The 25,304-nt window shown below is 42.2% G+C and overlaps 1 protein-coding gene across 1 annotated transcript in view; it reads right to left on the bottom strand.

Annotated features, from left to right (window-relative positions):
- The window catches only part of Rab8b (RAB8B, member RAS oncogene family), a 66,996-nt gene extending 42,102 nt beyond the window's left edge, over positions 1-24,894 (bottom strand). Inside the window, exon 1 of the mRNA XM_075965402.1 lies at positions 24,687-24,894. Coding sequence (XP_075821517.1) covers positions 24,687-24,810 — 124 coding nt within the window. The 5' untranslated portion in view covers positions 24,811-24,894. The remainder of the gene's footprint in view (positions 1-24,686) is intronic.
- Positions 24,895-25,304: the final 410 nt, after the last annotated feature.

The following is a 25,304-nucleotide window of genomic DNA, read 5'->3' as shown; positions in this document are numbered from 1 at the left end:
CCCTAAATGAGACATCTATGCCATACCCTCTTCCCCCAAGACTCAGCAAAAGAGTAGGCATAAAGATTTCAGAGCCAGAGATTGAGAACAACTGTAAAGAAAGTGTCCTTCCGGTGGGACCAGGGTCACAGCTGGTGAGTTGGGGTAAAAATACGGTAACTGGTCTCAGCAAAAGCAGAGATCTCTTTGTCTGGAATGCGGAAGACCATCAGAATGACTGTGTACTCCTGGGCCTAGTGCTAATGTGTTAGGAGGCACGCGGACAGAAGAGCTCTATGTACCCTGTCTGAAGACCTACTTAAGAAACAAGAGAAACCAAAGAAATAGCATATGCATAATCCATAGAAAATACCTTCCCTTGTTTCTTTGGAGTCAGAGAAGGATGACATGCAGTCTTTAAGTTAGAAGGGAAAAGTAAGAAACATGAACTCTCAAAAGCAGAAACTCACATCTCAAAGTTAGATAAGAGAAGAAAAATAGAACACCAGAGACTGGAGGCAGGCTAACTGTCCTGGCCACACCCCTAGGCCACACCCCTGGTCATGTCCATCATTGGAAGCTGAGACTTTGCAGGACCTGGCAATGTGCACACCCATCTTCAAGAAGTTCTGCAGCCAGATTGTTTTCCAACTGAAATCAAGCTCTCATAACTGTATGATAGTCTCTGCCTTCCAACCACGGTATCTGGGAATGAATGACCAGGCTCAAGTATAATAACAGGAACCGCTACAATATACAAGTTGATCTCACACGAACAAGGCCATTTCTTTATCGTTCTTGAGGACAGGAGAAACAGAAATAGATCAGAAATATAGAAAATTACTTGAGAGAATTTAATTCCTTTAAGTTCCAACACAATATAAATAAACAGCTGGGGAGATTTATGGACAAATTCTCCATGGCCAGAAGGAAGACAATGTTCTATGTGCATGTGCATGCATCTGTGTGTCCGTGTGTGTGTCCCCATACTATAAGTTAAACTTACAACTTCCCGTTTATCATTATTTTTACATACAAAAGCTATCTCATCTATATTCAAAAACAGTTTGCTAAATTTATAAAAAGCACACATTTCAGTTTAGAGATATGGAATCAATTTGAACAAGAAATTCTTTTTTGTTGGTGGTTCTTTTGTTTGTTTGTTTCAATACAGGGTTTCTCTGTGTAGCATTGGTGCCTGTCAAGGAACTACTTTTTGTAAACCAGGCTGGCCTTGAACTCAAGGAGATCCGCCTGCCTCTGCCCCCCCCCCCAGTGCAGGGATTAAAGGCGTGCGCCCCCGCCACCACCACCACCCAGCGACCAAGAAATTCTTTAGGTAGCAGAGTGGACTGTCTGAGCATTTAGCCCCACACAGAGTACCGTAATGTAGTAAACAGCAGTCAGTTTTCCTAGGCACATATGGAAGGCCCTTCTCAAATCATCGTCTAGAGTCTCCCATGTGTTTGAGGTAATGAAAAGGACATTTACATTTACAAGAACTTATCTGAAGAAAGAAATAAAGAATCATGCAGTAAGATCTCAGGTACTCCCTGAGAAGTACATAAATGAAAATCTATGTAAAGGCTAGAAATAGTGAGTTTGAAAGAAGAACAGGGCTTGGGAGGCAGCTCAGCAGATCAAGTGTGCAAGTGTGAAGACTGGCATTTAGAACCCCGGAACCCACATAAAAGCTAGATGTACTTGGTAGTTTGCATCCCAGCATACCTTCACAAGATGGACAGGAAGGCAGAGAGTCCCCAGAAGCCTGTGGGCCAGCTAGCTAGCCTGACATACAACATGAACAAGAGACCATGCCTCAACAAGGTGGAAGACAAGCACTGATGCCCATGCCTATGTTCACATGAACATGCACACACACACATCATATATACACATTAAAAAAGAAAGAAAACTGTCAGAATCTAGAGTCCCTTTTCATTCCAAAGAGAAAGAGAGGAAAGAAAAAGGAGTGAAGGAAAAGATAAAAGAAAGGAGGGAATAAGGGAGAGAAAGGCAGGGAGGGAGGGCCAGCTTAAGACACCAGAACAGGCTTTAGGTTTCTGCCAAAGTCTTGTACAAACCTAACCCAAACCTCAGTGTTTACTGATAATCACATGTGCTTTTAATTATATTCTGGAACTACGCAAGCAAGCCAGGCAAGACTCCCACCATGGCTCTCAATTACATGTCTCCACCCCCTCAGAGGCATCTGGAGGACTGTATGTGAAGACCACCTTTCACAGTCAGGTTTCCGTGTCCCAGTGTCCTTCTACTCAGACCTCAGTCATGTGTCAGTTCTCTGGGGCTGTTTTAGTGAAAAGGGAAACATTTGGGGAAGTCCAGAAACTACCCTCCTCTGACTTCAGAAACTACCCTCCTCTGACCATATACGGAAATTTTAGAATTTCCTCCTCCCCCTCCCCCTGCCGCCTTATGTTTTTCCTACAGTAAATCTCAGAGGTAGTGTTTCTTTTCTCATATAATTTTCCCTTGAATCCGACAACACTCTGTGAGGATGCTGTTATTCTTATTTCCTGAGTCAAAAGTAGCATCAGCTCATCACTACTATCTTTTCTGATTCTCAGTCAGAATTCCCCTACTCTTGCTGAAAAGTGACACGTTTCTAATACAAAAATAAAATAATTTATTTTAAATCCACTCAAAATTGGATTGAATTAGATGGGTTGGTAGGGCACACCTTTAATCCCATCCCAGCACTGAGACAGTGGCAGAAAGATCTCTGAGTTTGAGGTCAACTTGATCTATAAAGAGAATTCCAGGACAGCGAGAGAGAACAGAGAAACACACAGAGCCACATGGAGAAACCCTGGCTCAAAAAAAGTGGGGTGGAGGTGTCGATCTAGAAAAAAATATGAGTCACAGTTAAACACGAACTGAATAGAAAATGTACTGGTAAAAGCCCTCCCTCTACAACTCTGTCTTACAACAATTCAAAACGTAAACATGTAGCCAAGGGCAGCCCATTGTTACTATTTGTTTTCTGCTATGGATGGTTTAGCATGCATTGTTAGCTACACATCAAGGACACTGCTACACTAACCCACCAGAAGTGACTGTCAACACACTGGGCAGGAAGGTCACTTCTAAAGGAGGCAGAATGATCAACCAGGAACTTTTGGATGACCAGTAAATAGGGCACTACCAAGGAAAAAGGCCCATCAAAACTGTCTACGGACTTAACAGGAGGTTCATTTTGAATTCTAGACACACACCCCTACTTTCAGCATTTTTACATTTAAAAGGATTGTTGGGAAATATAGTACCAAGAAGCTTTGGGAGGGGAATTTCAAACTAAGGCTCTTGCTAAAGTCCTGCTTCAGCATTCTTTCCTGTCCAGATGTTCAGGTTAAAGACACAGCAGATTAAGTAAGCTTGTCATTCAGAGGTCTGCTAAGTGTGTATCCTGGGGTGGGATGCAGTTACAGCCTCCCTACATCCCAAACACATCAAGAGAAGAATACACCCAATCTGGCTGTGGCCTCAGGGGCATCTCCATAATATCTACCTTTCTGATCTATAGAGGGTTCTTTTGTCACAAGAAAAAAAGTGAGGTAGGCCAGAGAAGCCAAGAGGAGAGCTTAACACAAAACACTCACTTAAGCTAACTGCAGGCTGAGCTTTCTGTTTGATTTGGGCTTTTGCAGCAAAGACACATATCTTAAACTAACCATGGAATTCTCTCCTGGCCTCTTTTCCTGCTCTTATCTTTTGATATCAAAAGGCTGTGGTGGGTCACTTGCATGATAGTATCACCTCAGGCTGAGTTGAACACAGACTCTTCAAAGTTATTAGGACCTCCTACACAGGAGGGTGAGCATGCAGCTTGCAAGCACTGGGATGTGAGGGTAAGCCTTCATTCTCTTCAATCTCTCATCTTTTATCTGCCTGTCACTCAACACAAAACCAGCCCACAACTTACTAAAAGGCCAAAATCTGGTCCATTGGTCACTGTCCACAGGTGCAGCCATCACCTGAGTCACCGTGCTCACTGCCCAGGTTCCACCCTTCCAGAAGAGAAGACTTTATAGAGGAGATGGTGACATGATCTCCCACTCCTCTCAGTGTCTTCCCTGGCAGAAATCCTGACATTTTTTTTTCTCCAAATCTAAAATCATCTCTCAGGGCTGGATTCTTAGCTCAATGTTGTTTAGCACACACTGCCACCCACCCACCCCAAAACCCACAGACCTACAATCCCAGCATTTGGGAGCTAGAGGCAGGAGGATCAGACGTTCAAGAACGGCTTGGGCTGCATGAGATCTTGTTTCAAAAGACAAGAGCTGGGGATGTGGCTGAGTGGTAGAATATTTGCACATCAGATATGAGGCTCTGGATTTGATCGCCAGCACTGGAAAAAAAAATTAATCTCTATCTCAGTAGGAAAAAATCCAAAAAACGAAAAATACTTGAAAACGTCTCTGAAGAAGTCACTTGGACACCAAATGTTGCCTCGCTGTGTCACCAGCTCTGCTTTTACACAGTTCAGATCAGTAACGAAGAATTTCAGCATGCCAAGCATGACGGTGCACACATCACTCCAGCACTGGAGGCTGAGGATGGAAAGTTCCAGGTCAGCCTGTACAACTTAGCAGACCATGTTTTTTAAAAAATGTAAAGGTCCAGGGATGGAATTCAATGGCAGAAAGTTCTCTAGCATGCGTGAAACCTGGGTTTCCCCAGTAATGCAAATGCAAACAGGCAAACATCTTGGGGTGGAAGAAGTAAGAAAGGAGAAAAAAATAAATTCCAAGAATACAAGTAACAGGCCTCTGAATAATGCATACACACACACACACACACACACACACACACACACACACACACACGAGAGAGAGAGAGAGAGAGAGAGAGAGAGAGAGAGAGAGAGAGAGAGAGAGAGAGAGAGAGGAGGGGGGGAGGGAGGGAGGGAGGGAGGGAGAGAGAGCGCAAAAGGTCTGTGAATAGTACATACATGATCTTTCTTACAAGCATAACAAAAGCCCCATCCAGATCAGGCCAAAGTTAAGAGTACTGACAGCTCTAGAGGAGGTCAGAGGCAAAGAAAGGTAACCTGCCACTTGAGAAAGACTTTTCAGGGCTTCTTCTGCAAACTAATCTCAAAATCAGCTTTAGCAAGAAGTCTGCCATATAAAATTAGTTAATTACTCAATTAAACTACCCAAACCACAATAGGCCTGAACCTGGGACTATTCATCTTCAAAAGGTTAAGTGAAGACTCATTCCTAACGTGATTCTAAGGGAGCTGGAGATGTGGCTTAGTGGGAGAGGACTCAACTAGCATACATGAAATCCTGGGTTTGATTCCCAGCACTACAAACTTCCCTAGCCACGAAGATAAGAATTTCACTTCATCAATTATTTCATCAGAATTACTTGGAAATTTCAGTTAAATGGCATTTTTTGAGCACCAAAGACTCAAGTATAGTAATCAGCAATACCAAGAACCTAAAGATGAAACAAATTTCTGTCCCAAAGACATTTCCCACAAGAATGGGGAGGCTGGGAAGGAGAAAAGGAAGGCAGGTCTCCTCATAACACAGAAATAACATGGTATGCACTAGGCAAAAGTTCAAAGTGTCACAGGGTACAGAGTACCACTGAGGCAGGAGAAAACATCCTCAGGTTGGCAGGGAACAGGGGAGGGTATGTAGGGTAAAGAAGACTCTGAAACTGTCATAATAAAGATGATATATAAGGAGCATCAAGAAAGACAAGATCTTAACCAGCAGAAATAAGGTGTACCCAGTATAGCCATCATGGAAAACAGAATAAGATTATGCAAACATTAAAAATAGGGAGTCCTTATTGACATATTTGGCTATGGATTTAATACCCAACACCACATAAATAAATATATAAATGCTGTATGACCCACCAATCTCAGGATATCAACACTGCCATATTACTGTACTTTTTTTTTTGATTTGTCGAGACAGGGTTTCTCTGTGTAGCCTTGGCTGTCCAGGAACTCACTCTGTAGACCTGACTGGTCCAGGTTGGCCTTGAACTCACTGAGATCCACCTGCTTCTGCCTCCCAAGCGCTGGGATTAAAGGTGTGCACCACCAACGCCTGGCAAGATAGCACAGATCCTGGATTTGAACCAGAATCTTCTGTTTACTAGACAGGCACTTTAACCAACTAAGCTGCAGTGTCCATACTACTGCAGTATTTTTAAAAATAAGATAAATTATATTTATTTACCTTATAAAACATGTTAGAAGTATATACACTGTACAATGACTAAATCTAGCTAAGTAATACATGTGCTGCCTCACATAGTTGCCATTTTATGGTAAGATACGAAATGAACCTAAATGTCCATGAAAGAATGAACAGATAAAGAAAATTTGATACATACATACCTGTATACGTGTGTGTGTGTGTGTGTGTGTGTGTGTGTGTGTGTGTGTAAGAATTCTATCTTTGGCACAACACAGGTGAACAGGGAGGGCATGTATGGGTGGAAACTAAACAAGGTTGGGGAGATACTGATGAAAGGTTACAAAATTTCAGTTAGATAGCAGAAGTAAGTCCAAGGGACCTATCTGCAACAAGGTAACTATAGTTAAAATATATTGCAATTGGATAAATTCTCTAAGTTACAAAGTATTCTTATCATAAAAGTTTTGTAACTATGTGAGAAAACATCCTATGGATTAGCTAGATTTGGTTATTGCACAATTTATATACTTCAAAATAGCATGTTGTGCATGGTAAAGACAGACTTTTTCTCATTCTATCAGTTAAAAAATAAAATGAAAATTTTTTTTAATGGAGCTACCCCCTTGAGTATAGCAGTGATCTATACTCAATCACATTACTTACTTAATAAGACTCCCCCCTCCCCGAAAAAAAAAGTGGTTATGAAAAGAATGAAAGAAGTTGCAGGAGCTGGAGAGATGGCTCAGTGGTTAAGAGCACTGCCTGCTCTTCCAAAGGTCCAGAGTTCAATTCCCAGCAACCATGTGGTGGCTCACAACCATCTGTAATAAGATCTGGTACCCTCTTCTGGCCTGCGGGCATACATGCAGACAGAACACTGAGAATACTGTATACATAATAAATAAATAAATCTTAAAAGAAGAAGTTGTTGAAAGCGGTCAGACTGGTTTACCTACTGAGTTCAGGACAGCAATGGCTATGTAGAGAGACCCTGTCTCAAAAAAAGGAAACAGAGAGAGAAAAAAAAAAAACAAAAGAGATTGAAAAGAGACTGAAAGCTAGCAACCCTCCGCTCCATAAAATTTGCTTAGAAGAAAATAAGTGATCTGGAACTGGTCTTCTCTCTCAAATAAAACAGCAAGAATTCCATTATGATATTTTGCTTGCTTGTTTAGTTTTCAAGTGAGAGGCAGATAAATTATGGCCATTTATTATCATCATCATTTTGTAAATAAAGAAGCATTTTTTCATTATAAAAACTTGAAAATGGTATTCCTGTCTTAGTTAATTTTCTCAAACAAAAATACCATGACCAAGGCACCTTATAAAATGAATCATTTTATTGGGCTTATAGTTTCAGAAGTGTTCATCATGGGGGAGCAAAGGCATGGCAGCAGGAAAGTTGGGTGCTCATATCTTGATTGGCATGTAGAAGGCGAGAGCTAACTGAGAATGGTGTGAGCTTTTAAAGCCTCAAAGCTCACCCCCAGTAAAAGCTCAGCCCCAGTGACTTACCTCCTCTAACAAGGCCACACCTCCTAATCCTTCCCAAAGATTTTCACCAATTGAGGACCAAATATTCAAATATATAAGCCTATGAGGGCCAGTCTCATCCAAACCACTGCAGGGTCATTAGCGATTTTACACTTGCCAGGTGAAGTGGTGCTACAGTCCCACCCAGTAAGCCTCAGAACCCTGGGATATACGACTCCTAGTAAGAATAGGAGGTACAGCTAATACCACATTATGGGGAGTTCACAACGACAGACCAAGGATGATGTGTCTGATCAAGCAAAGTAGAAACTGTGATTTTTAAAAATAAGGAATTAATAGCCAATGAGAGCTATACCCTAAAGTTAATTAGTTTAGTGTTGGACAGAACCAGGGACAGGAAGATGCTGTCCAAATGAAACTGAAAGTGTTCAGGCCACTTAAGAAAACACCGAGGTGTCTAGATGAACATTGCTGAAGGCCTAAACCAGGGCAGATAGAAGACTATAAAGAGACAAAGATAATGTGCAGGGTTTGAGCCTGTATACAGAAAAGAATAAATGGCAGTATTATTATTAGATAGGTAACAAGTCATGAAATGGTTCTTTATGTTTATGTTAGAGGATGAACAAGAAGGAACTTGTAAGAGGATAGGAATATAAAGTAGAAACTTGGGGAATCATAGGTAATGAAGGAAAGTACCTAAACCACAAAGGATTTTCCAAATTTGTTATATTTTATTTATTCATTCATTTGCATGTGTGTAAGACACATGCACACAGGCCACGGCACTTGGGAGTTGGTTCTTTCCTTCTAATATGGGTGTCCAAGAAATCAAACTCAGGTCATGAGACTTGGCAGTAAGTGCTTTTGCACTGGGCTGACTGCAATAAATCTGCTTTCTGCACTCATTCGGTTAGCAAGCTGGCAGGAGGGACAGACATTAATGCAAGAATCATACACATGCGCATGATTACAAATTGTATTAAAAGTGTGTCTAATTTCCAAAAGAGAAAAATCATTTGGAAAACAGCTTTAATTACACAGCAAAATGAACTAACAATGGCAACAGAAGGCACAGTTAGAAGAGGGGAAGCCTGCTGGAGCTGACAATTCTGGAAGATGATGGGGTGGGTAACAAAGGGTGCCAACAACTAGTTAGATGCTTCAGGGTACAAGTACTGAGCAAGTCACTGGCTATGACAGGCCATGGTGATCTGAGTTCTGAAGAAAATGGAGTAGATCTTAAGGAATGAAGTGGGGTGACAAGAAGTCTTTGAAGAAGATAAAAATGAAGGTATGGAGATGATTTCAATGGGACTGAAAGCAGAACCAAAAGAACCAGATGAGACAGAAGAAAGGGAACGGGAATGTATGATACCAAGAACATGAATCAAGTTAGCAAAGACTCCTGAGAAAGAGAGGTGAAAGAGACGGAGAAGGAGATGTGCTTGATGTCAACTGAACAGTCACTCGAAAAACATTTCCTGAAGCCTTTCTATGCACTGAGAACTGTGCACGTATGCAGAGGCATCAGTGCAGCCAGCAGACATTTATTATTTTACTGTACATCAACACTGAGTGAAAAAACAAGTTGACTGTATCTAGAGAATGGTTCTAAGCAATAATGTGATAATTACACAGCCTTTGAAGTATATTATGCATTTCCAACAAAGAAGAAGCACTACTGCTTAACCAAAGAGTCATTCCTGGGAAGGAAATTATACACAGTGCCAATGCATGCAGTCCATGAAGAGATCTGTGTGCCTGAGCACGAAACAAAAGGTTCTAAAGATGCAGGTCATAGCTCCCGTCCTTCTGAGAGCTGCTGTTCTTACCCTTTGAGGCACATTTCATTGTTCAGTACTGAGCAGTAGCAAGACTCACCATCACAAACCTTCACACTGTTCAAAAGCAAAACTCTGACCATCTGAACATTTTCTTACACACAAATCTACGAGTGGTGTATAAGTGTATGGAGGACAGATGTAGACATGTGGTGTCTTCCTCAATTGCTCTCCACTTTGAACCCAACCTATCCAGCTGGCCCTAAAGATCCTTGGCTCTGCCTCAAGAGCACAGGGGTTACAGGCAGGTATCCACACCTCTTCAGCTTTTATGTGGGTGCTGTTGTGGTGTGAGAGGTCCTTCTAAGTGTTGCTTTTATTGGTTAATGAATAAATCTGTTTCAGCCAGAGGTTTAGCAGAATAGAGATAGGCTGGGAAAACTAAACTGAATGCTGGGTGAAAGAAGGCAGAGTCAGTGAGATACCATGGAGCCGCAGTGAGCCACCAGCCGGAACCTTGTTGGTAAGCCACAGCCACATAGATATACACAGATTAATACAAATGGATTAAATTAAGATATGAGAGTAAGCCAGAAATACACTTAAGCTATTGGCCAAACAGTATTGCAAATAATATAGTTTCTGAGTGATTATTTCGGGTCTAAGCGGCTGGAACAAACAAGCTGTCTCCTACAACACTGCTGAGAATCTGAAATCCAGTCCCACAGCAAGCACTGAGTCATCTCTCCAGTCCAAATACTTTAAAATTTTTAACAAAACAACTTTCATAGATGCAACATAATTTTTGAGGAATGAATGGAAACAAAGAGGTCCACAGCATGTTTTTTGTCTTGTTTTGCTTTTGAACCCAAAAAATGAACTCTTAAAACCAAAGCAATCTTTAAAATTTTAAGCCAAATGTAATACAAATTTGAATATAACCCTTTCAACTATAGTCAAAAATAGAACCTACCCTCTTACTTGTCCCTAAGCTCCTTATGACCCCATCCCTGTCTCCCATTATCTATCTATCTACCTACCTATCTATCTATCTATCTATCTATCTATCTATCTATCTATCTATCTACCTACCTACCTATCTATCTATCTATCTATCTATCTATCTACCTACCTACCTACCTACCTACCTACCTACCTATCTATCTATCATCTGCCCATCTGTCTGTCCACTCATCCATCCATCCATCTTCTCATCATCACCTAGCCTGGGCTGGTCTGAAACTCACTATGTAATTCAGCTTGGCCTCCAACTTAAAAATCTTCCTGCCTCAGCCTTGTAAGTACCAGGATTATAGGCCACTGAGATTAAGGTAAGAGTACCATTCCAAGCTATCTAACTTTTTTTTTTTAAAAAAAATATTCTTATTAACTCTTTGAGAATTTCACATAATGTATTTTTAACATAGCTGTGCCCTGCCCCCAACTCCTCCCAGATTCTGCCCCATCAGTTAGCTATCTTTAATGCTAAAGGCCAGGTGGCACATGCCTTCAATCCGAGCACTCAGAAGGCAGAGGCAGATGGATCTCAGTGAGTTCGAGGCCAGCCAGGTCTACAAAGTGAGTTCCAGGACAGCCAGGGCTGAGAAACCTTGTCTCAAAAAAACAAAACAAAACAAACAAAAAAAAAATCAACAACAAACCCAAAAGACCAACAACAACAACAACAACAACAAAACCCCAAAACAAGACAACACTTTTAAGTTCTTACCTCAGCTTCCTTTACCAAACAAGATCTATATAAAAACAAAACCAATTATAACTTTATATAATCATCATCTATTAAAGAGAGGAAACATTCAGGGGGAATCATACTTTATGCTTATGCTGACACATTTATTTCCCTAATTTTCCTAATAAGACAGCTTAATGGTTACGAAGAAATTAATAGCATGTATTGATGCTATAAAAGCATGATTAATGACTTTTCTAAGATTAAAGTATCATCATCTTGATTATTAGGTAAAGAAAAACTATTAACTAGCTTTCAAGCTGGGTAATTTACGCCATTAAAATCAGATACAATGCTTCAAAATTTAATGTATTATTCAAATTCATGTATGCAAACAAATTCATTACAATTCATGATTTCACTCTGAAACTCATTGCACTAAAAATTCAAAGCCCTAAGAAAGGCCATGGAGCTAGAATATTTAAATTGAAATATTTGTCCCTTCTGGACAGATTATTCTACACTATTTTTTGTTTGTGTTTTTCTCCAAATTCTCACTCCCCTGAGAATATATAGTAGCTGGAAGCCAAGAAACTGCACTTTACACTGACATATTGTACAGGGGTCTCCTGATGCCAGATGAGCGAGGGCCTTCACTCTAGAGATGAGTCTAGACAATATTTCTAATAATGTAAAAAAATACACATAGTCCTAAACTTTCTACAACACTGATGTACACCTCATCAAAATAAGCAAGATCTTCCTGTCCATATTTTTATAGGATCCATCCTAATAGGTGCCTCTTTTTTTGGTTGTTTGGTTTTTCAAGAAAGGGTTTCTCTGTAGCTCTGGAGCCTGTCCTGGAACTAGCTCTTGTAGACCAGGTTGGCCTCGAACTCAAGAGATTCGCCTATTTCTGCCTCCCCAGTGCTGGGATTAAAGGCATGCGCCACCGCCACCTGGCATAAATGTTAGCTCTTTTGAAGGGCAAATGCTATCCAATTAAGTCCCCTGGGATTTCCAGGGTCCATTTAGCAGTCTAGGCTTATATGGTTAACTGGAACTAACTTGATTTATCCAGTTCCCACATATGTAACTCTGTTTGCATGTGTGTGAGAAAGAGTAGTTTTAAACCTATGCTACAAACAATAATGCATCTTTTTCTCAAAAGTCCTAACAAGAAGTTCCTTTATTAATTAAGAAAATGCTAAAGTTAATTTACCTTAAGAATCTCCAACAGGAAATGTTAAAATCAGAAGTTCAACTTGGGGGTTTCCAGGACAAAAGCCCAAGTTCTTTTACATAAACTGTTTGGGTTTTTCTGTCTACTCTCCCACTTTGTCCATTGGTTATAACTTGGATCAGAGCTCTGAAAAAGACTTTAGACTCTTCTGCACATGAAAGTTCATTACTGACGCGTCTGAAACTGTGTGATGAACATCTTTTCCACAGTACCATAATGCCACTGCACACTCTCAGGGATCCAGAGCCTTCAGCTCTGCTTCTAGCCTCCCAGGAGTCGATCCGTACCAACACGCACCATAAAAACTGAGACTGTGGAGCACCCAGGTGCATATTCATGTGACAAAGTAAGTGGACTTGTCACATCAAGCTTAGCTGCTCAGACTTTTCTTTGTCCTGGCTCACAGTGGCATGCTGGAGGCTCAAAGTTAGAAAACAAGCCAGATATAGGTAGGTCTACTTTACAACACCACTGAGGAAAACTTTGCCAAACAGGTTTTCTAAACAAAGCCAGGATTAGACAGAATTTCACCCTCAAAATAAAAAAAAAAATAAAATAAAATAAAGGATAGGATAGGCTAACAGGAAGATTAAACCTGACATGAGGAAGGAAGTTCACAATTAAGGTAGCTGTCCCTAGCAAATTATAGCCTATATAAAGCCAAGCACACATAAATAAACCAATGGCACCATGTGGAGAGGCAATGCAGAGATTTCTGATATAATCAGTTCCCTTTTCACCAGAGTAGGGCTTATAATTAAACTCTGGCCCTTCTACCCGCATTCTGCTGTGCACATATCTGATTTCTTCCTAAAGGACTAGTTAGTGGCTAAGACAACTTGGAAACCACAAGTTCACTGACCTCCCAAGCCAAGAGGCAACATATGCACATCAGCATTAGCTGCTGCTGGGGCTTGTTCATGTTCCACTCAGTACCCTTAAGGGTTTCCAGGTTTATCTACACAGTTCTTCCAGATCACTGGGCCTAAATAAAAGCTCAACACACTGAAACCCATAGAAAATGCCAATAGCCACTTTAAGAGATTCAGCTTGTCATGGACAAAGGGCCCAGAACTGGTGTGAGCTGCAGGTTTGGGCTCCATTATCTACTTACAGGACTGACAGAGTCCATTCTCCAAGCGTCAAGCTCCTCACCTAGGACAGGGCAATCATCTCTTCACATCTTCTGTGGTAATGTCAAGGGTTATATACAGAGACAGGAGTGGAAACACTCTGCCAATAGTAACAGCCCAAGGGAAGGAAGAGGCACCTAGGATTGCTAACCCTAACTGGCTTCCCTAGGTGACATCCTTCCTTGGCTCCTTGCTGCTAAGGCCCAGCCTTGACTTAGGAGGTTAAGTTTCTCCCAATCTGCCCTCTAGCACCCTCTACCTTTACCTCTGGTCACATCCTCTACCACTGGCCAGGGAGCCAGAGTTCCTCCAGGAAGCTATGCTGGCCATGCAGGCAGTAGCCCTTGCCCAGAGAGTCCTCACTCCCATTCTAGTAACTCACCCCTCCTTCGGATTCTGACAAGTTTGCATGTAATTTTCTCCTATAAGCTCTCCTCAACCTCTCTTTGGTACTTTCATAACACCATTATTTATCCTGCTGCAGTCTTTCCTATTGCTGTATTAAAATGACTTGGATACTCTTCATTTTTTTCCATTCTCAAAGTTTTTCAGACCCAAAATGAAAGTGGTTGTGCCTGGAGAGATGGCTCAGTCAAGTATTTGCCCCCCAGAGTTCATATAAAACCTGGGCCTGGTGGCATGTGCTTATAATCCCAGAACTGGCTGGCAGAGGCAGAGACAGGAAGATCCCTGATCCTCACTGGCTAGCCAGCTTAGCTGAATCAGCAAGTTTCAGGTTTAATGAGAGATTCTGTCTGATGAACAACAACCGAGGTTGACCTCTGGCCTCTACACATGAGCACACACATGTGCACACCCACATACAAATGTTGATAGAACAAACAAAGAAAATGCTGTGTTTGAACTGAGTAGTTGACTAGTTACTGGGTTTTTCGAGACAGGGTTTCTCTGTAGCTTTGCAGCCTGCCCCGAAATAGCTCTTGTAGACCAGGCTGGCCTTGAACTCACAGAGTCCCACCTGCCTCTGTCTCCTGAGTGCTGGAATTAAAGGCGTGCGCCATCACCACCACCTGGCTCCAGCTATCGCTTTATAAAACCCAAAAGTCCTTGGAGCCCAGATATCTGAATTTAACCCCTTCATTTTTTTCTTTCACAATATGTTAACCACATCCAGATTTGTACACTAAACTATTAGTTCCTTTTTAAAGCAAGAGAATTGAAGGCAAATGAGGTGTGAGAGAAAGGAGACACGAAATCAGAGAGCCAATGCTCATGACAGGATTAAACAACACCGGACAATCTCTTCAGTGCTACAAATCTTTAGCCAGTCTACAAGAGCAACACAAGGCTACTACTTCCTTACCCTGACTTCTAACGTGTCAAACACTAGTGCCCACTGGTGAGAAGAAAGCATAATCATTAGTGGAGAATAAAAAGGGAAATCTATTCTTCTTTATAGATAATGATTTAACAGACTGGCAAAATGCTGCTGCTGGGGGACTCTGAAGACAGGGAAGCTAGCAATCTTTACTGTTGAGGAAGAGGCCAGCCTAAGGTCCTTGAGAGGAGCTTGTGCAATAATGGACGGAAGACTGAATTTACAAGCAATCAACAAATAACAGTACAGGCAGTCATCATTCTCTCCTAGTGGATGTGTTTGTGTGCTTTTGTGTGCATTTAAGGAGATGAGTATTTCGCAATATCTCTTTCAGATAAACATAAGAAATAAACTAACAGGTCAATGTTTGATGTTTGAGCAGTTGAGGAGACGAGAGAGATGGCTGCATGGTTAAGAGCATGCACTGCTCTTTCGGAGGACCTAGTTTCAGTTCCCTGCAAGTTCCCAGCTTGCAATTCCAGTTCCAGGGGACCTGACACTCTCTGACCTCCTCAGGCATCTGAACACATGTGCTTATAAAACTCACACAGGCACACATAAATAAAAAATAAATTAAATATATCTTTAAGAAGTTTACCCTGTATTTCACAGCAAAACTCGATCATCATTTTGGGGGATTGCCCTTCCATTTTACACTTAGGAAAAACGCCTGTACCTGGAAGGAAGCGCATAGCCATTGTTTTGCACAATACTACAGGTTGTGTTTACAGTAACTAAGAGACCATTTAAACAAAAAAAAATATGGCAAATTAAAGGAGAGCACAACCTAAATTTACAATGTAATGGTATTTATCAAGGTTAAAGACTGAGAGACCAAGACATGGAAACATCTTTAAAGATAATCTATATACAGGTTCTATATTTTAATTTACAGTGAAATTTTACATATAGGAAATTAAGTACTTAAAATTTTCCATAAAAGCTTCATACTGTAGGGTTATAATATTTTAAAATAATGTAAGTAAACATAATAGGAAATGCACCAACTCAAATACTCTGGGTAACAGCCTCATTCCTGTGTCATTGCTCACTGCTGCTGGGACTAAGTAAGACAAGCATCGTTTTCTACCATCCAGCTCTAAACAATATGGAAGGGAAATAGCAAGAAAAGGTCACTATTGATTCTCAGACTGCCAGGCAGGAGTTTTCTAAATCCTCACCCAATGGTTAATTTTAGCTGCCAACACGAAGCAAGACACCGAAGAAGGAACAAAGAAACTGGTAGAAGGGCACAAGGTATGGTTTTCAGTCTCTTCCTCACCCACGGCAAGCCCTTCTCCCCAAGTACAGTAGGAGTGGGGCGCTAACAATGGCCAGTGAAATGAAAAAATAATCTGAGTCTCTTTAAAACTGGAATAGAAAACTCTCAATAAAGAGCTGTTCTCTAAGCTGTTTTAGATTTTATCAGAGTACTTTAGAAAACAGTAAAGACTTCCTCGTTGAAAACCATACAAAGCAACCCACCCCATCCTGATTCATAAACAAAATCCTAGCACTCAGGAGGCAGAAGCAGGCGGATCTCTGTGAGTTCGAGGCCAGCCTGGTCTACAAAAGCTAGTTCCAGGACAGGCACCAAAAGCTACGGAGAAACCCTGTCTCGAAAATCCAAAAACAAACAAACAAACAGGGTACAGCTGGCCACTGGCATTTCACAATGCAAGCTTTTCACCTTTCTATTGGCCTTTATGTATCTACATGTGTTTATGGAGATAATGAATACTTCAGAACACCTATTCCAGATAAACATTGCATCATGTCATAAAAAATACATGCATGTAACTCAGCTTTCAATTAGTTTACCCTATATTTCAAAACAGAACTTGAACAATCAGATTGTCCTTCTACTTTATATATCAGGAAAAGTATCTGTGATTTATTAAAATAAGTATTGACTAGTTCTTCAACAAAACAGCAAAATTAAATATGATGTGAGAAGCCCTGCCAGTCCAAACTCTGGCAGCCAAAAGCTTTGGAACTTTATGTATTGCCTAATCTCTCTGTGGTTGACTTTTACCAGGATGAGATGGGATTCCACACCTAATTCTGCTTTTGCAAAGCACCTTGAAATTGTGCCATGCTGCCACCAGCTGCCACTGTGGTCTGTGTTAGTATAACCATACACCTAAATCTGATGATCATGATACCACAAAGAGCTTTTTTTAGCATTTACTCTGGGAGCCAAGAAACAAAATTCTGGACTGAGGAGGAAAAGAGCTCCTGGGGACCATCCAAAGGTTCAGCAACAGGTGAGCCTATTTAGCCGGGTTAGGCCCTACAGTAAGGCAGCAAGAAAGCAGCTTGCATGGCGGCTGGGAAAATAAGCTACCACTTCATGTGGCTTCCCAAAGGAAGCCCTGAGCAGCTAAGCATCAAAATCTTATTAGTTTCTTTTTCAAAGAAGCCATTCCTTTCAGGTTCTTATTCATTCAATTCAAAATAAGAAAAATCCCCTAACTTAAAAATTGAGCATAGAAACCACATGCAATTCCAGTTCCAAAGATGTGACACCGTCTACCGGCACCTGCACACACACGTGAATATGTGAATATATACTCAAACAGACACACAAATAAGAAAAATAAATAAATCTTTTTAAAGAAAAATGACACATCATTACATACAATAAATCTAATAATTACTGTCTATTATTTGTTAATACTGAAATTTAGTCATAACATGTTGCATGAACAATAGCCACCTGCTCATGTTAGAAAATAGCATATGTGCAGGAAGGTGTCACCCCCCCACCCCGCTTCCCCATGACAGATGTTAGGAATTCACCACCATCCTCCATCTTGCTGGGCTCAGACAGAACTTCAGATATCCACAGAAAGTAGCCTTCCAGCAAGCCACACCAACCTACCGACAGTGGCATTTCCCTCACAGTGCTGAGTACCCCTCAACACACTAAGCCAAAAGACGCACTGAGTCTTTAAAGAAAGCTGCCTCATGAGAATTTACCTCAAGAAATGCCACAAAATGGCAATTTCACTGAAAGCATAAAATAGTAATTTCCTTTCTTCAATAATGACAGAAAACATAACTGTATGCATTAGTTTTCCTCTAGATATAGGCTATCTCAGTGGTACATAATTGGTTCTATATAATTATAATAAGCATATATAAAATAAATGTTTTAAAATAGAATTTGATTGTATTCAGTCCAAAAGTCCAGGTTATTCCTAATCCACTCAGTACCCTGTGACTCAGACAAGTGCTGTGCAGAACACAGACACAAACACAGCTCCATCTGCTAATTAAAAATGGGCATGAAACTGTTAACAGGCATCTGTTGCATTGTTCGAAGCTAATGGGCAGAGACAAAGCTGAAATGGCTCTTCTAATACACACCCAGTGATTTCACTCATTTTCTGTCTGGTATTTATGAAAGTGGGGGGTTGGAAGCAGGCTGTTAAAATGGCTTATTATGCACACCAAGAGATAAGTGAAATCACTTTTATATTCTAAAACTGATTACAGGAAGGTAAACAGCATTTTACACTAGAGAAGACAGCATTTCTATATTAACAAGTCAAATTAAACACTTATTTCAATTCAGATATAATCTAGTCATGTCAAACACTATGAAAGACAAAAAATTCATGCAATGCTTTCTCTACAGTCCGTAACTGCTTTCACAATCATCCATCTATCCATTCATTCACTGCACACTTCTATAAAATAGGCCTTGGAGATTTACTGATTCTGACTTGATTCTTGTCTTGGGAAACTCACAGACCCTGAAAACTACGTACAGATGATCACACTCCATCACTGATGGATCCGCTAAGGCCTGAGAATGACTTCCCCATCCTGGGCCTCCACTCTAGGAAGAGGATGCAAACCCATCCGACTCAGGACCTGCTGCACCCCTGAATCCATCATGCCATCTCCCTGCCGCCACATTCTGCTTCACCTACCTAGGAACTGAAAGTGACTAAGGGCTTATTCATGAAAACACAGTCCTGATGAAGGATCCATTTTCAAATACTGTAACTACCATTCATCCTTGACCACCATGCCTGGTTTGTAAGTAGGTGGTTCACAAGCCTCAACTAACCACAGATATGTCTGTTTTACCTGCACCACAACACGGTTTAGCTACTTTTAAACTGCCCATACGTTTGTGGTTTCCTAAGAAAAGTTCAGCCTATCTTGAGGGCAAGATTTTCCAACGTGGCAATGATAACAACGCAGCTGGGAGACATACATTCCCTTGGCCCAGCTGGCCAAGGTCCACACCTCTACCACCTCCCATTCAGGCCCTTATTGGAGCTTGCACCCTGACCCAGGCAGGAGCAGCTGATAATCTTACTCTGCTTTTCTCGCTTCATCTTCCCACAGCTGTATACATCTCTTGCTCCACAATCTGACTCACTATCTAGCATCTACTCCTCCATCTGGAACCCTCTCCTCATCCTGCTATGAGAACCCTTGCCTGGAAAATGTTCCAGGTGCCGGCTACAACACACAGGAGCGCTGATCTGCAGAGAGCTGCAGGCAGGTGGCAGAACAGACCCTGGGGCTGCCCCAGGTCAAGCCTGCAGCTCCTATTACCCTCATTGCTGCTGCATCCTTCCTTCCAGATTCAGTTCAAAAATCAATGACTAAATTTTTCTTCATCTTCAAAGACTAAACTTATTTTCCTCTAAAACAATATCCAAACTGATTCCCCTCTGGCTTTTTTCAGTAGATACAGACAGCATTGCTGTTGTTGCCAGTGAACCCGCCCCCAACTTCTGCCTGCAGAAGGGTGGCTGAAGCTCTTTAGTAAAGAACACTTCAGACAGATCCACATTCATACGCACCACTCAGTTTACCCATGCCTGCATTTCTAGACAGGTTTTCTCATGGGCTGGAACACTCATCATGGAGAGGAGTGTAACCCTTTATCATCCACCACTAAGTCCCACTTCTGCCTAACATTGCTATCAACACTAGCACTGAGAAGGGAAGCCTACCCGAGAGCTCTGAAAGAACTTGGCATTAAAATAAGGCTTTATGCACAAAATGTTCAATTTGAACTTGCATGTTCTTTGGTATTTTAGTTTGAGAAGTTGAAACCAAGAAAAACAACTATGAAAATTGACTTCTATGTATCTGGCTTATGCTCAGCCAGATGTTGATATAATCTTGGATAAAAATGTAAATATGACAGACTGTTTTCAGTTAGTAAGTCTTGATAAGTTTTGAAAGGAGAACAACCAAAAGCAGCTTTACATTTTAAGCAAGGGTCAACAAACTTGTTCTACAAAGAACCAGTCAGTTAGTAAATAACTTGGAGGGTCACATATAGTCTTTGCTGCTGTCATCTTTAACAATTTCTTTAAAATGTAAAAGCAAAACCAAAACAAGAACCCCATTTGACCCATGTTGTTAACTGACTCAAGGCAAATGAACCCAAGACAAGAATACAATGGGACAGAATACAATGCCCAAAAGTGTTCTGCTGGCATTTAGCATTGACAACTACCAATGTGGGGCTACAAAAATGATTTCATGAGTTATTTCACACGTGGAAGGAATGTTAACGACAGGGTGCACTATGATCTCTTGACCTGAAACTCCAGGCCTGGAAGAAAGGGCAAAGGCTATGTGCCAAGTTATCCCCATACAGAGTCTCTCAGGACTATTTCCCTTAACAGACTGCTAATCAAAGTGGAAACACCTTACTTTCCCACATACACAGGCACAAACCTAATGCACAAAGTGGAATTACTCTCTGGAAAATGTCTTTACAGAGAGGATCACATTCGTATGCAGTGACAAAAGGATAAAGACTTGGATTTAAAGCTTCACCGATAGTTCCACTGAAGGTAGAGTTTTGCATTCGTAAAGCTGGGCCAGGGCATAAAGGAGATAATTTCTACAACTCTCTCTCTGATGTCAAACAATGACTATACTAAATAATGAAACCACTCAGGAAATACTTAACAGGAAGAAGGGGGCAGGGAGGAGGAGAGGCAGCAAAGGGAGTCGGTTTAGAAGGCCCCATTACAGGGCAGAGTACTGTTCTCTCTCTGTTCTACCAGCACCTTGTTCAATACAAGGCCATTTCAAGATGTCAGGGTGCCTTCGGATCAATTAAAACCACACACATCCCACAGGAAACATAACATAGTAAATACTATCACTATTTCCTACTGTCTTTATATTTAAAGATATTTATCTAAGTGTTAATTATGATTATGTAAGGGATGGGGCAGGAGTCAATCAAAACTTTTTCAATTTTCCAATATAAACTAGAAAGCTAGTTAGTTGGTCTGCGGCATTACACCTGTAATTCCAAGAGGCTAAAGCATACTTACTCCATGGTTAACAGGTATTACCTGACTGATAGAGCAGAAGATTCCCAGTAAGCCACGTGAAAGAAAATCTACCTTTACCCTACCAAAGTACAGAAAGGACTCAAAGTCCCAAGCCTTAGGGAAATGAAAAGTATATGAGACAATTTTATCCAGAACCAAAATAACTGTCTCCTCTTTCATGACACCAGAACCCCCATGCACACAGCCTAAGGATGGAAGAACCTCATTTTTAAAAGCACTGGCAAGACACAAAATGAAAGCATGCCTTCATAGTAAAAAGCAGACACGGGACCTATCTGCCACACACACACAAACCCCAGGCCTTCAGAAGGACTCTCTCCTGGGGTGTGGTGCTTATCAAGTCTGTCAGCAGGGTCACAAGAAGACCTTGACAAGCCCAGCCATAGAAAACTCTAGAGTTTACACAAATGGACACTTAAATTATGGTGGGAAAAGATGGGTCACCAACTGTCACCTCGACCACCTCAGATCACCTGGAGATGCAGTTTGGGGTTTGGCAGGGAGTGGCACAGCTGCTAGAAATGTGTTTGCCGTCAGCGAGGGGCGATGGGACTTTTCACTAGAGTGCTACGAACTTCACCCCACTGTTCGAGCATGGCTGCAACTGCAAAGCATTTTAGTTTCAGCTCTAGAAGGTGTCTGGCTGTCTACTACCACATCCGTGGGAGTGCTGGGCCTAAGTAAGAGGCATGGGATCTTCCCCTCCTCCATAGCAACTGAAGAACAGCTTGAAGCTTCTTTTTCACCCCATTTGCCACACAGAGAGTACAAAGACCAAGAGTTCCCATGAGATTCACCACGGAAAATCTATCTCCTAATCTAAGCCATCGAAGGACACTGGTTTTAATAACTGCTATTTCAATCACTAAAAATAATTCACTCAGAAAAGAATCTAACCCTTCACTGTGAAATGTAATATACTACACATACACATACACAAAAGCATAGTAGGGGGAGGGCTTAAGGGATTAAGTCCTGCGCCTCACCCATGTTAAGCATATACTATATAGTATATGAGTATATACAGTATACTGAGTTAAATCCCTAGCCCAGAAAAGTAATTTTTTAAAAAAATACTACGTTTGTATAGTAAATGTCCTTATTGGAAATGTGGAACAAAGTGTGGAGGGGAGGGGGATGAACTGAGAGGTAAATCTATTGTGGGGGAATCCAAAGAATTTAACAAACTGTACCAGTGAAATTTATTCATTTTTCTTTTTTTTCCTTTAAAAAGGTTTATGTGTACTGTGTGCATCTGTGTTTCAGATGAACACATGTGAATGGAGCTGTCCAGAGACTAGAAGAGAAGTTAGTTGCTCTGTAGTTGAAGTGACAGGCCTACGGGTATTGGTGAACCACCTGATGCAGGCGCTGGGAACTGAACTTGGGTCCTCTAGAAGTGCAGCAAGCACTCTCAACTGCTGAGCTACTCCTCTTGCCCATTTTTACTCACTTTCAAGGCAGGAGGAAACCCTGAGTGAATCCCACACAGAATAGACAGAGGCCTCCCCACTCAACTTGTTAGGCCTGTCCTTTACCATCTGTACTGCAGTATGCAATCAGCACTGAACCAGAGTTATTTGGGGTTTTGAAATTGATACCAAAAATGAATGTCCTTTGGTAGCTATACCAGCTTCCACCAAGCCTCTTACAAATACACTTGCGAGATGCAAGATGACATTTAAAATCTGCTTCCTCAGAAAAGAAAAGTCCCACTCAAGACTAACTGCCAAGAACTTGCAACTCAAACTTCCTTAAGCTCAGACATCACAACACCCAGATTTCCATTCAGACTGTATGGAAGAAATCAGAAGAAAACAATATACCTACTTAAAAGAATATACAACTAATTAAACATAGATTTGTTCTTCTGTTTTTTAATTCAAGTATATGAGTATTTTTTTACATGTGCCCATGTAAATGTCTGGTCCCCACAGAGGCCAGAAGAGGGTGTTGGATCCCATGGAACTGGAGTTACAGGCAGTTGTGAGGTGCCAGGTGGGTGCTGTGAACAAAACCTGGGTCCTCTGTAAGAGCAGCAAGTCACTGAGGTAACTTTCCAGCCACTTGACCATACTTATTACCAACACACTGGTTCCCCATTACTTGTGGCTCACTTGGAAAACCATTTGAAAAGTTATCTAAGCTAGTACTGGAAACTAGAAAGATCACCCAGGCAACCAAACAGCTGGTACTTAGGGAACTTAATTGACTGCAGCTATTTAACAAGGAGAATGATATTAAGGTTATTCTACCGAAAGCTTAAAACAAGTTTTGATTTGCTTTTCAGGTTGATAAGTTAAAGATCCGGTTATCTGCACACAAACGTCTTTAACTACAGATATAAGAAGGATAGCTCCCAGGGACGAGTGGAAAATGTTTTTTCTTGAAGTAATTGAGAAACATATAGAATGCTGTGATTCACCTAAAAAGTAATTAGAGTCAAAGAAAACTATATAAGGAGGCAGGTGGAATATGAGCTCAATCACGTGTCTTGGATGTTACTAAATACTCAAGCTCAAGAATTTAAAAAGTTGAGACACACTGCTTCCCAAGAAACGGAGTGAAGGGGTGAACAATACATTTCTGAGCACATCATCCCAAAAGTCGCCAGCCCTCTTAATACCTATTAACAAGCAGAAGAACTTAACACTCCATAGACATTACCCCATCATTAGTCACTTTTAAAATCTTGATTCAAAGAAGTCAAGAGAAAATGGGAACCAGCGTTCCCAGTTACTGGGGAAAGTCCTGAGCCCCACGTTTTCCATTTCCTCTCTTTTCTCTGCTCAGCCCCTGCACTACGTCGGCTGCTTCCCCTTCTCCTTTCTAGCTAACACCCAGCTCTCCTTTACTTTCTCCACCAAGTAGCCTCATGCTGCCCTCTGGTCCTCCTGAGCCCTCTCCCATCCACAATTTCCTTCTGCATTTTCTCTTGGCATCTCTGCGCACACCTTTACAGCCAATGTCGCTTCATTCCTTGCCTCCTGAACATTCATTCATTCCCCCCAATTCCCTTCTGACCGCCTAGTCTCACTTCTCTCGTCCCTGGTGTCCTCTGTCCCTTGACTTCATTTGAAGCCCCTCTTAAGTCCGCAACCCTTCATTTCCCCCTTCACGTTTCCTTCCTCTTTCCTGTCTTTCTAATCCATGTTCGTATCCATTCTACCCCTCCTTCTCTCTTTCCGTACAATTTCCTGTGTTCCCCCGACTCTGTCCCTCTGGGACCCCTCTGCCGCCGCCCCGGAGCCCCCTCGTGTCTCCAACACCCCTGGTTCCCGACCGTTCTGGTTCCCCGTCCTCCGCCCGCAGCCCCGCGTCCCCGCCCGCCCCTCTCGCCCTCGCCCTGCCGGCTCGCACTGCCCTCTCGGCGGCCCCCGGGGTCTCCCTCCCGGGGCGTCAAGCCCTCGCGTGCCCTCTCCCAGGCCCCTGGGCACCCGCCCCCCGTGTCTCAGCTCCTGTCCCGGGCCGTGGCCACTCCCTCACCGATGGTGGAGATGAAGGTGGTGTTGAAGGCGTCCTCAGAGAAGCGGAACAGGAGGCAGGTTTTGCCGACGCCGGAGTCGCCGATGAGCAGCAGTTTGAACAGATAATCGTACGTCTTCGCCATCTTCTCGCTCCGGCCCTCTCTGACCGCGGAGAGCTAGGAGGCGGTGGAAAGAGGCGCGGAGGGGGCCTCGGGCGAGGGGGCGTGTCCGCCGAGCCGCCCGCGGCCCGCCCCGCCTCTAGCCCCGCCCCTTGGAAGGGACCGGCGCGCCCCGCCCTGCCCCGGCCAATCCGCCTGCGTTTTGTCATCATCTTCCGCGACACGAGGCTTTATGGGATTTGTAGTATTCTGGGAGCGCCTCGGGCGTGCCTGGCCCGGGCTGTCCAAGTAACCCCGAAGGATAACAAAATCTGCATGATGTGGAACGGTGCACTAGGAGTTTCCTCTCATACTGGGAAAAGACACTTTGTTTTGAATTCTTCTTCTCTCGCCTTGGGAACTTGACTTTGTCGGTTTTTTGTTCGTGGGGACCTTTCAAATCCAAGACTTCGAAATCTGAGTCCCGCAGTTCGCGTTATCTACTCGCCTGATCCCGGAGCAAGGAAGCTTTCTTAGAG

This window comes from Microtus pennsylvanicus, chromosome 3 (assembly GCF_037038515.1).
Source record: "Microtus pennsylvanicus isolate mMicPen1 chromosome 3, mMicPen1.hap1, whole genome shotgun sequence".
Classification (NCBI taxonomy): Eukaryota; Metazoa; Chordata; class Mammalia; order Rodentia; family Cricetidae; genus Microtus; species Microtus pennsylvanicus.
The sequence above is the reverse complement of the archived record's forward strand: the minus strand, read 5'-3'. Positions and strand labels throughout refer to the sequence as shown.